Raw genomic sequence first — 12,055 nt, 5'->3', positions numbered from 1 at the left:
TCTTCCAAAAAATCCTAGGTAGTGTATTGAAGGCAAGTGCCATAATTGGTGAAGATGGCAAAGGCCTCCAAGTTATTAATGGTTAAAGTTGGCCATTTTCTTCCTCGTAATTTTCCTTTAAAAAATCATTGCTAATAGTTAAGTTAACCTTTCTTGGCTCTTCTTTTGCAAGAGTTTCGAGAGTTTTCTCCTCTCTATCAAACATAATACTATTTCTAAACTTCTGAATGGTTCATTCACACTCTTTATGTTTTGAGCTTAATACCTTGAATTCCATTGCAATTCTAAAAAGTGTTCAATTATGTCATCTTTGGAACCCTTTTCATTAACAACCAACTATTCATGGCTTTCTCACTATCCTCACTAGTCCAAATAAGGAAATCAAGCATTGAACGTTAAAATTTTTATTCTCCTACACAGAATCTATATGTTTTGAGCCTAATGCTTTGAATTCCCTTGAAATACTAAAAAAGGTCTCTAATTGTCTCATCTTTGCACTTACACACTACACATGGTAGACCATCTTGGTTCTAAAATCTTGCCTTTACTTGCCCTTGATAAATAATGACCCACTTAAAACCCTAACTTTTGGATGAAGTTTCATTTTCCAAATTGATTAAAAAATAACTTCCCATGTATAGTAAAACCATCAGAGGTCCCTTCTTCCATTCAACTTCCCAACCAATCCATATAAATTTGATCATTTGAACCCGCAATAGAATGTTCTAGAATTTGTTGATGTAAGCTTAGACATTCTCTTTCTCAACTTAGCGTAAAGTATCCCATCATTGATGAGCTTGAGTCTTGTATTGAGAAGGAAGAAAATGTTTTTTAAAAAGTTTCTGGAACTTCTTCCAAGCCATAGGTCGATGTTTACCGTGCTTGATCACATTTCATCACAAAGCAACACTTCCAATCAAATGGTTATAAGCACATTTAGTCTTGCCCATTTTTTAAGAAATTTTGAAAAATAGTAATCCAGTTGACTAAGCCATGAAATGTGTACTCGTGTGTCTTTCTTGCCATCATAGTTCTAGAAAGTGAATGCCTTTGAGCTAATCCATGAGTCTTTCCAGGAACTTTGGGCATGCAAATTGGCTTTCATAGTGCGCCTAACATGATCACTTTCCTCCTTGTCATCACAGACGAAAGAGTCAAGATTGTGTTTAAATTGGTTCATATGTCGCTCTAACTTGCATCAGACTTCACACTCACTTGCAATTTGCTCTTGAAGTGCATAAAATTACTTGCATAGTGGGTTGTGCAGGTAAATCGGGCATCGCAAATAAAGAAAGAAAGAAAATACAATTTATGATGTGGATAAATTAATAAAAACAAAAAACTTTGCTTCTAAACCATGTTGAATTTGGGTTAAACATTTGTCCAAAGGTTGATCTTAGCACCATCCTTTACTCCAATTCCAAATGAATTCCGTGCATAACTAAGAGTCTTGAGTTTTGGTCGACTTTGGCAAGATTTTTAAAGTCACTTCGAATCTGTTTTGAGTATTCAAAAATCCTACCCAAGGCTTGATGTGATGAGGAAACTGGCATTGAAAAAGCATCTCCATTTTTATTTTTTTAAAATTTCCTAATTTGGTAATGCCCAAATGTTTTACTTGTAAGAAGTCTTCTAATTTTTCAAAGGGAAAATATAAACTTTTTCTATAATTCTTCCTACAAATATTCAGTAAGCCAGAATGTCCCTATTATATAGACTAAGAAGAGTTTTAGAGCTTAAAGAAATATACATTTGGACTCAAATTGGGCTCTTTAAGAATTTGTACACATTCTCTCTTTACAAAAATGGGCTCATTGTGAAATTTTTGCAAATCAACTCAGAAGCGAGCGAAGTTTGGACATTTGGAATCTACTCTTTGAGACCTTTCTAATGATATGTAGCATGATGGGCAATTTAGCATATTCAATAAGTTCCCAAATTTGATGATGATGTTGCCCATCATGCTCGAAGAGTAGATTTCAAATATCCAAATTCCGATCACTTATGACTTGATTTGTAAAAATTTCACCATGCACCCGTTTTGTAGAGAGAGAATGTGTACAAATTCTTAAAGAGCCCAATTTGAGTCCAAATTTTCCCTAATGAAGTTTTTTAGCTTATAAGTCACTTAAGCTTTTCAATGTTATAAGCATTTAAAAGCTTATAATTTGATAAGCTTTAAAGCTTTCAAAGCTTAAAGCTTAAACTTGTTTTTGAAAGGTTTCTTCATGAGTGTAATACCCGCAGTTTGCATGCGACTATGAGAAAGGAGAAAGAATCTACTAGCGCTTCTGATTTGCCGCCCATGGATAGAAAGGAGAAGGAAAAAAATTTCAAAGTCTTTATTATCCTTTAAAATCTTGAATTTTCCACTTAATTAAATTTTTAATCAAGAAATTTACAGCCAATCGCTTTTTCCTCCAAATTGATTTATGGGCAAGTATCCACTATCCATTATGGAATTCTATCATAGGTAGTGGTTTAGCAATCTGAAAGTGGAGCCAGTATGCTGATTTTAGTTGTGCAGACAGATTAACAAGAGGTTTAGAAATTTTGAAAATCACTTTTCAAGAAAAAGGATGGTTTTATGGTTATGTAGAGTGGTTTACCATTTCCTTTACCTTATGGTCTTTGCCCTTTAGATAAAAGCCTGCAACTCTTGAAACCTTTGATTTATGCTTTCAAATTTTTAATTCTTGCCTCCATCTTCCGAGACCCATGGCTTTGATACCACTGACACGGACACTTATAGGACTTCTAGGAAAATAGAGACTTGTAAGAAAATATGTTATTCAACCTAATCAACTCATCAAAAACCACAAGTTACATGTAAAATACTTAGCTCATGAAAACAACTCAACATTGGGTGCAATTTTCCCCTCTTGTGTGTGGTCTCTCCCCTCACATGAGTATTTACATATTTTTTTTCATTCCAAAGTAGCCCATAGCCTCCAAAAATACAAAAAGATACTTTTACTTGCACAGCACTCTCTTAAGCTCAAAATAGAGTGTCCATAAATTAAGGTTAGGGTTAAAGCATATCACACTTTAGAAAAGTATTAAAGTTCAAGTCTAAGGTTATAAATTTAAACATTCAACATAAATCAAAATGTGCACAAGTTAGCACATGTAGATACAAAGCTTGCTTACAAAAATGTGTGTCAACAAATAAAATTATGTGTATCCTCCTCAATCTTCTGAATTATCTTCACCTATAAAATAGCTAATAGTAAATTGGTAAACAAATATTCCATAAGTATTCTAACCATCACTACACACATGTTTGCCAGGCATAAGCAACCCAAGAATCACACATCCATACAAACCAATTATAACAAACATTGGAGGGCCCAATCATACGTAAATGTACAAAAAAATATTAATTTTTATAATGGCATCATCCATGCTATTAACATTATTTGGCATGATGCAAGGATAATCCAAGCATTTTCACGTTATCTAAGAGGGTAGAATAATATTTCTAAGAGAGCTTAAAATATATTCTCATAACATTAGAGTACTTACTTGCAGGACTTGACCTAGAACTAACAAGAATTAGCACGATAGGCTAAAAGAAGGGTAAGCTTCTCCATATCTTGATCTTTCCATAGCTCTCTTGAGTGTTAGGAATTGGGTGGATATTGGAAGGCCACCTCCCTTTGGACCACTTGACCTTTCATACTCTCCTTTAGGGATGCTTTCGTGCCCTAGCCAGACTCATCACCGCTAGCTCCTCGATGCTCAATACAACAAGAACTATGCGAGCTTCACTCCCTATGCAGACCACGACTCTCCATTGGTGTCCAGGCTGGGAGGTGAGTGGTTCCATTGCTAGTGGAGTTAAATAAGCTAGAGGTTAAGGGATACTAATCCACTCCATTGGTTGCAAAATTGATGGAATTAGGAACGAGTGTTAAAGAGAGAAATGTAGAGAGTGTGTGAGTGTTAGAGAGAGAGAGAGAGAGAGTTGGCTAGTTCAAGAGAAATAGAGAGAGTTAGAGAGCATAGGAGAGTTTGAGAGAGTTAAAGAGAGAATGACTGAGTGTGTGTGTGTGTGTGTGAGAGAGAGAGAGAGAGAGAGAGAGAGAGAGAGACTATTACGAGATATTATATATATATCTGTGCAACATATCTTGTATATCTTCAAGGAACTCCTTGATAGATTGTAGCTTCTCCTTCTATAGCCCTACGGCTATAGGAGACTGCATCAGCAGCAGCTGGAAACCATGCATCAACATGAATGGACTAAATCTAGATGCCGAATGTTTTGAACTGTTATAAGCAAACTCTAAATGCGACAGATACTCCTCATAATTGGATTGGCTTTTGCTAACATATGCTCGAAGCATATCTTCGAACACTTGGTTACTCTTTTCTGTCTGACAACTACGGATGGTGTGTCGTACTCATACTCAGAGTAGTTTCTAACCTTTTGAAGAATTCACTCCGAAAGTGGATATTGAATTTCCTATCTTAATCAGAGACTATATCTATGGGCAAGCCATATAGTTTGTAGAGATTCTCGATAAACAAACTAGCTAACTCAGGTGTTTTGACCGTCTTCTTAATAGCTATAAACTTGACCATCTTGGTCAATCTGTCAACCACTACCCAAACCGAATCATTTCCTTGATTCATTCGCGTTGGACGAGTGATGAAATCCATGGAAATACTCTCCTATTTCCCTCTAGGAATATCCAATGGTTGTAGTAAACCTCCAACCTTGAGGCGCTCATGCTTATTGACCTTGGACGTCCTTGAACAAACTAGGCTAGTAAAATTGTCATTTGACTAGTGCATAGGCAAATAACCTAGCAAGGGACCCCCTAGAGATGTCAATCTTTTCCTCATCAATGTCATCAGTTTCAGAGGATACACTCCGTATTTCTCCTCGTCAAGGAGATTGTTGGTGGAGTGGTCATACTCATCATCATCAGCCTTTGAGGGCTGATCGCCCCCAAATTAAGTGTCGTCCATCGCTAGGATGGACCTACGGGGTCATCTTCGGACAAGGCAATGTCGTGAGCTATGTCAACACAGGAGTCTGTTTGGGCTCTCGCAAGCTCAAAGGCAATAATCCTATCTCAATCCAGCGGGAAGAGACAACTTGACTCATGCAGTCAAGTTCGGCCCTGGTAGGCCTGAAACGAAGGAAAGCATCCCAAAGAAACCCTCTAAACCACCACACAGTTGGTGACCTACCCCCGCTCATGATTGGAATCTAGATTTTACTAGGTCTTGTTCTTTTTATTTATATTTTTTGTAGATAGTGAAATAAATGCAGAAAAGAATGATAAATAATAAATAAAAATAGGGCAAGTTGATGGAAAGTAGTCACCCAATCCCGTAGAGTGTGCAGGCTATTGAACTTGGCGAAATCCGTGGTGAAGCTTTGGGGTGTCGTTGGGGCAAGCTCCTAGGCTCTATAGCGAGACTACTCAAAGGGACGACCTGCGCAGTATGGTGCAGTCATGCGATCGATGTCGATATCGAGGAAAAGGAGCACCCCGGCGCGACGCACTATTGTGGGGAGGTGCAACACCAACTGCGGTGCAAGATGGAGAGAATCTGGCAAAAAGAATCTGGCTATTATAGCTGTGGGTGGCCGTCGACTGGTGGTTGAGGATTGTGCAGCCCCTCCACAGCAAGCAAATGAATGAGTTTACTATCCTCGCGCTGGCTGGGGGTATGCATCATTTTTGTTGACGTCGGCGTTGTTGCCATTTATTGAGTTTGGCATAGCTGCTTTTGTCCTTGCTTGCCTTGCCTTGCCCGCTGTTGTCCCACGCAGCCCTCTTTAGTATGCCGGCCAGCCTTGGTGCTACCTAAGAGGTCTGCACCTCTCCCGCGTAGATTGTGCTGTAGAGAGCAAACGAGAGAGAGAGTATGGTGCCTTTTTTCTCCCCCGGGTATGGTTGCAGTTAAGAGCAGGTAAGAGAGAGATAAGATGGCGGCAACGGTTGAGGTGCATGAGCGTGCTCCCTCCTTCCTCCTCCTCCTCCACACAAGCTTCCATCATTCCTCTCCCCCTTGTCGTGCTGCTCCACACACAAAAAAATATAAGGTCCTCCCAATGATTGGACCCCAAATGATTAAGGTGGGTCCAACCCCTGTTCACGCGGGTTGGTACCTTGCTCTGATACCAATGTTATACTCACGTAACTGGTGTGGCAACGACACTTGTGGAGGAGGAGATGAGGCTATGGATCACCATCCAGCTTAAGAGAGAATGGGGATGGCATCCCCATTGCCAAGAACGTATAAGGGTCTTCCTGCCCACACATGCCCAGCTGCCCATGGATCTCTGTCCCATGCGCCCTCACTCCTGAACCCTAGCTCGCTTGCCGTCCACGCTCCTGTGGATGGGCTCGAGCCTCCTATAGCTGCTACGAGCTACGTAACACAAGGATTTGAAGGGAGTGTCCAAATAAAGGGCCTTATGTGTATAGCCAAACCTTCATAGAAAAGATCAAAGGGGAGCTTAATAAGCTCATAGATACAAATTTGACTATTGAAATTGAGCATACTGAATCGGTGTCTCCCATTGTAGTTGTACCCAAAAAGAATGGCAAACTTTTTCTTTGCGAGAACTTGAGAAAGGTCAATGCATCTACCCTCTCCCTCTCATAGATCATGTGATCGAATGAGTAGTAGGTAAGGCAGAATATAGATTTTTAGATGCTTTTTCATGCGATAGCCATGTCTCAATACACCCTGTAGATTGGCACAAGACATCATTCACCATTGAGTGGGAAGTGTTTGCTTACAAGGTTATGCCTTTTGGCTTGACTAATGCTCATGTAACTTTCAAAGATTGATGTGTCATGCTTTCAAGGAATACCTAAGGGTTTTTCTTGAAATCTTCATGGATGCCTTGTGCATACACTGCACTAAGTGCGTTAAGCATATAGCTCACTTGAAAATAAATCTTTCAAAAGTGCCACCTTTATTGCATATGTCTAAACTTTGAGAAATGCAAATTCATGGTAAGCCCGGCCAAGATATTAGGACATATTGTGTCCCGAAATTGCATTACAACGGTGACTAATGCATACACTCGACTAAGTATATAGCCTACTTAAAAAAAATCTTTCAAAAGTGTCGCCTTTATTGAATCTATCCTTTTAGTGTGGGCTGGCTATTTTGGATTTCTTACCGAGGAAATTGTTTGAACGTAACAATTGACATTACAAAGCTGAGTGTGAGAGGAGAGAGAGGGGAGGCCACAAGGGAAATTTTTCACGTTAAAATGACAATGAATTTCAATTGCTTGTAGATGGATTATTGTTTGCACTCCTCTCTTTAGAATTGAGAAGAGAGAGAGAGACTTGAGCAAGTGTCCAAGAAGACACCCAATTCCTTGGAAACAAAAGTGTTAAAAATAATTCAGCGTTGATTGTAATTCGCAAGCAAGAGTCTCAGGCTTCTCAGCATAGCAAACTGTACTGTGTTTAGAGGCTTCTAAGTTTGCTTGAAAATTCCACAAAAAAACGTTAAGTGAATGAATTTTCTTTGAAAATTCTAAAACACATTGACCTTCGAGAGAAGAGACACGATGATGATGTGGAGAAGGAGTCGTGAAATGTTGTAGTGAGGGTACTATAGTTGGCTGGAACAACTGGTGTATTTGTTATGGAGGAGACACTATTAAATTACCACTTTCCTTTCTCTTTCTCTCACTTGTTTCCTTTCTCTTTCTCTGACTTGTTTCCTCCTCTTCTCGCATTCTCACTATGCAGTTTTCAAGCTTCTCTGTCTTATGTGGTGCTTGATGTGATGAGAATTTTGTCAGTTCTTCTTCTTCTTCTGGTTAATTTAGAAGCCACGCAATCTTCAAACTATTATTTCTCTCTAGAAACTCTACACAAAGAAGCAAATTTGAAGCACCCTCTCTTTCTTTCTCTCTAAAATGCAATAAAAAAAGGATAATCACCTAAGCTTATCCACCAGTGGAAAAAAAGAACGTGAACATCTTGTCCTAACCCTTTTTTCATAACTAGGCTCTAATTACCCAAAAAGTCCTAATTAATTAAACTAGCTCATTTCCTAAGAGTCATCTAGTCCTAGGGACCCTAATACCAAACAAGGGCATTTCATAGTAGCAAAAATATTTAGTCCATGATTTGGGCAAGAAATGAGTACTACTAAGGATTAATGTATACATAAAAGATACTCAAACTCAAATTTATATTAGTCTTGTAAGATTACTTTTGTAGCTTTTTAAGAGTTTTAGAAAAAATTCATTTCTTTTCTATGATATTGTCTCAAAGAAACTCCTAGCGAGGAAATACTCTCAACATAAGATATTAGTGGAAAAAATATGTATCAAGTGTAAAAAATTTTAAAAACATAGTTCTTCATCGTCGTGATTATTTGTAAGAAAGTTATAATTTTAAAAGTTTACGTTCAAAATACCTTAAATAGTATTTTGAGCTCTACAAATGCAATTAAAAAAACTAACTATATGAATATAAGCCATGTACCTTTTATCAATAAAAGACGCGCGTTTTATACAAGTCTCCTTGAAGATAAGGTTATTAATATATTTTTATACTATTTTAGTAAGTTTAAAAATGTTTTTTTTTCCAAAACTTTTACGATAGGCAAATGCTTCCTCCACAAGCGCTCTCAAGTAGTTTCAAGGAAATTTTAAGTATTTTTAAAAAAAAAATCATAAATGGGCCTTGAGTCGATTATTTTGTGGCTCAAATATAAGACTTGATAAGCCAAGTAAATATTTTATACCTCCATTGAGCTTACATGGCACAAAAGAGAAATCCAAATCATGTTGTCCAAGAAGACAACCCATTCCTTGGAAACCAGAGTGTTAACAACAATTCAGCACATTGTAATTCGCACGGGGTGGCCATATGATGCAAGTAAGAATCTCAGGCTTCTCAGCACTCTGTGTTTAGAAGTTTCCTTGGAAAAAAGAAAAGAAAAAAAACGTTGAGTCAGTGAATTTTCTTCGAAAATTCTAAAAAACATAGACTTTCGAGAGAAGAGACACGATGATGTGGAGGAGGAGTCGTGAGCCCACCTAATTAGAATGGGAGTCAGTGAATTTTCTTCGAAAATTCCTTAAAAAAAGACAGACTTTCGAGAGAGAAGAGACACGATGATGTGAAAAAGGAGTCGTGAGCCGACCTAATTATTGATGGTGATCGACCCGACCGCTTATTAAAAAGAAGGGCATCATCGGTAGCCTTCTCACACACATAATTTACTCGCCTCTCTACACATCATCATCATCTTCTGTAGCCTCTCAAAATATCACCAGTTCAAGTTCCACTTCATAGCATTCATTCTCTATGGAGCCTAGCGAAACATACGACTGGGTCCCTGCCTGCTCTTTCCAGCCCATGCTGCATCCCGAGTACGAGATCATCAAAGCGGAGTGCGACCCCTGGATCCTGGCCACTGCGGCGCCCGCTTCCCCTGAAGCTGCCCAGTTCCTTCGTGACTGCTTGCTTCCTTTCTTCTGCAGCGTCAGCTATGCCCAATGCGCAGCGCAGCGGTTAGTTCCGATCACCAAGTTGGTGAGCTGGTTCTTCCTCACTGACACCGATGATGACAATCTCTCTATTCGTGGCTGTGCCACTGATCATGTCTGGCAACCACGCCGCAACCTCATCCTCGCATGCTTTGCTGGCCAAACCCTCGATCTTCACCTCTCAGCTGCTGCGGACAGCACCGTAGAAGCAGTCTCGGAAACCCGCAATATCCAAAAAGGGCTTGCTGCCCTGCATGACATCTGGAAGGACATCTCCAGAGACATGCCTCTCAAAATGCAGTCTCGCTTCCTGCAGGCCACCAGACGCTACGTTGATGCCAACATGATCCAAGCTCGATTCCGGAGCACTGGGCGCGTTCCAGGTGTCGACGAGTACGTCAAAGTGATACGCCGGCCCGCTTCGTTAGTTCCGTCATGCCTCATCCTGCTGGAATACGGCCTCCACATCGAGCTGGACGAGGAGACGCTAGAAAGCGAGCTGCTGCTGCAGCTGCACGACGCAGTGGTGGATCATGTAGCGCTGTACAATGATCTGTTCTCTTTTGAAGCTGAGGTGAGCCATGGGGACTACTTCAACCTGCCATCTGTGATCTTCCGGGCACGCGAGGCCGCGCCAGGGTTCACTTTTGCGGACGCGGTGTGGGAGGCTGTGCGCATGGTGGAGGAGGTGGACAAGCTGAGTGCGCAGCTGATGGCCGAGGCCCAGAAGTCAAGCCTCGTAGAGAAGCCTGGAGTGGAAGCCTACCTGCGGGGGCTGGGACTATTAATGGCAGGCAACGTGAAATGGTCTTACCAGACAGCCCGCTACTCGCACACCTGCTCCCCACAAGGCGTCGTGCTTCCGCTGTGCTGCAGAGCAGGTGGCCTCTCCTCCATCTTAAGAAAAAGAAGTTGCCTATTCAACTGAATGATTCTTCTCAGATCTATTTGGCTTTGCAGTAAGCTGCTCTCATTAATAATGAGACGTCCCCTTATCAATTTTAGCAATGGGTGGGCTAATGCAAGGCATGTTTTAACTAAAGCTGCACTCGCTAAAGCTAATAAAGCAAGGATTTTATCCAAAAATGCATTTTTGTTGTTGACTCTAAAGTTTTCTTCTCCTCACTTAAAATTAAGATATATAAGGATGCTATTTCCTCTTTTTTGGATCTTTGTTGTTTTGCTCACAAACCTTGATCAAATGGCTAGGTATCTGCTGAATTTCTTTCTTTGGTTCTACCATTGGCCATCGTCGTGAGAGGATGTATGTAATGAGAGATGGATTAATGAAGATAGGTTGCTTGGATTTGTTCCTTGTATAGTTAGCCAGGAGGAGGTTAGTTGGGTAGAGAGATCTTCTACTAAGGAGAAGTGTTCTGTTGCTCTGAAGAGCATCCATGGGTAGGGAAAAGTCCCCTTGCTAGGATGGGCTTTCTTTTGAGTTTTCTTTTTCACTTCTAGAGGGTTAGCTATTCAAATTTTTAAAGGGCGGTGTGGTGCCTAGGGGGTAATTCAAAGTACATGTAACATAGCACATGAATTAATGAAGATAGGTTGCTCACAAGGCCCTTCCCTTGTGGTTCTTCCCCAACTAGTCAATCATCTTCTTCTTGTGTCCATAATCTTGGCATATCGGGATCAGACGTACTAAGAAATTGAGTTATATATACAAATGATTCTTGAACAAGGCATCCCACTGCCATACTACCTTCAGGGACGAGCTCTTTGACGAACAAATCCTTTAAGTTTCTTCATAAATCTCTCTAACAAAAACATCCATCGGCTATGGACAACCCCAGCCACAACAATTTCATCAACCACATGAACTAGCAAGTGCAATTGAATGGTTAAAATACTTGTTGGAAAGTATTTCTCAGCCAATGTGTCTCTACTAATCTCTTTCCTTGATATCCAACGTACCACTGCACCAATTTTGTAAATTGTTGCTCTAATGTCATCGTTGAGGCAATCCTTGATGGCTATAGGAAGATGAATTGCAAGAATATGTGCCAATCATGACTCTTCAAGCCACTAAGCTCATTGTCCTTTGTAAATGCTCCCTTCAAGAAATACATGCATCCTATAGGGGTACGAAACTCACGAATGCACTTCTTTACACACCGTTGCTCATCCTTTGTCATGACCCAAGGTGCTTTTGGTAGCTTCACCTTTCCATCTGCTCTATTTTGGGCCCATAAGTGGTGCATGAATTGAACCTCTTGTAAATCATCTCGTTGTGCCTTGCTCTCCTTTGCTCCTGTGATGGTTTTTCGAAGCACCTCGGCTATATTCTTGAAAATGTGCATTGGGTCAAGAAGATGGTTCACTAAAAGGTCATTCTAGTATGGAAGTTGATGAAAATGGATAGACGCTTCATTCCTGGAGGTGTATAGGTTGGATCCAGCTCTCATAAGGTCCTCCAATCACTGCTCTACCATATGCAAGGAGACCTCCCTATAAATCCCTCATGCAAAGGATGGTCCACTGGGAGATACTTCTTGTGGCCCTCGCATACTATCTTCTTCATAGATTTTGAGTATCGAGCCTCAAGTTGCGGCCCGC

At 40.3% G+C, this 12,055-nt stretch overlaps 1 protein-coding gene across 1 annotated transcript; it reads left to right on the top strand.

The window, feature by feature from the left end:
- Positions 1–9,311: 9,311 nt before the first annotated feature.
- LOC147629773 (microbial Terpene synthase-like protein 13) lies at positions 9,312–10,421 on the top strand. Its single transcript, XM_086810989.1, has one exon. It carries the CDS (start codon positions 9,312–9,314, stop codon positions 10,419–10,421), a length of 1,110 nt encoding a protein of 369 aa, XP_086667115.1.
- Positions 10,422–12,055: the final 1,634 nt, after the last annotated feature.

The sequence above is a fragment of the Cibotium barometz genome, chromosome 17 (genome assembly GCF_041138505.1).
Source record: "Cibotium barometz isolate CiBa-2024 chromosome 17, ASM4113850v1, whole genome shotgun sequence".
NCBI lineage: Eukaryota > Viridiplantae > Streptophyta > Polypodiopsida > Cyatheales > Cibotiaceae > Cibotium > Cibotium barometz.
This window is presented reverse-complemented; position numbering and strand designations above follow the sequence as displayed.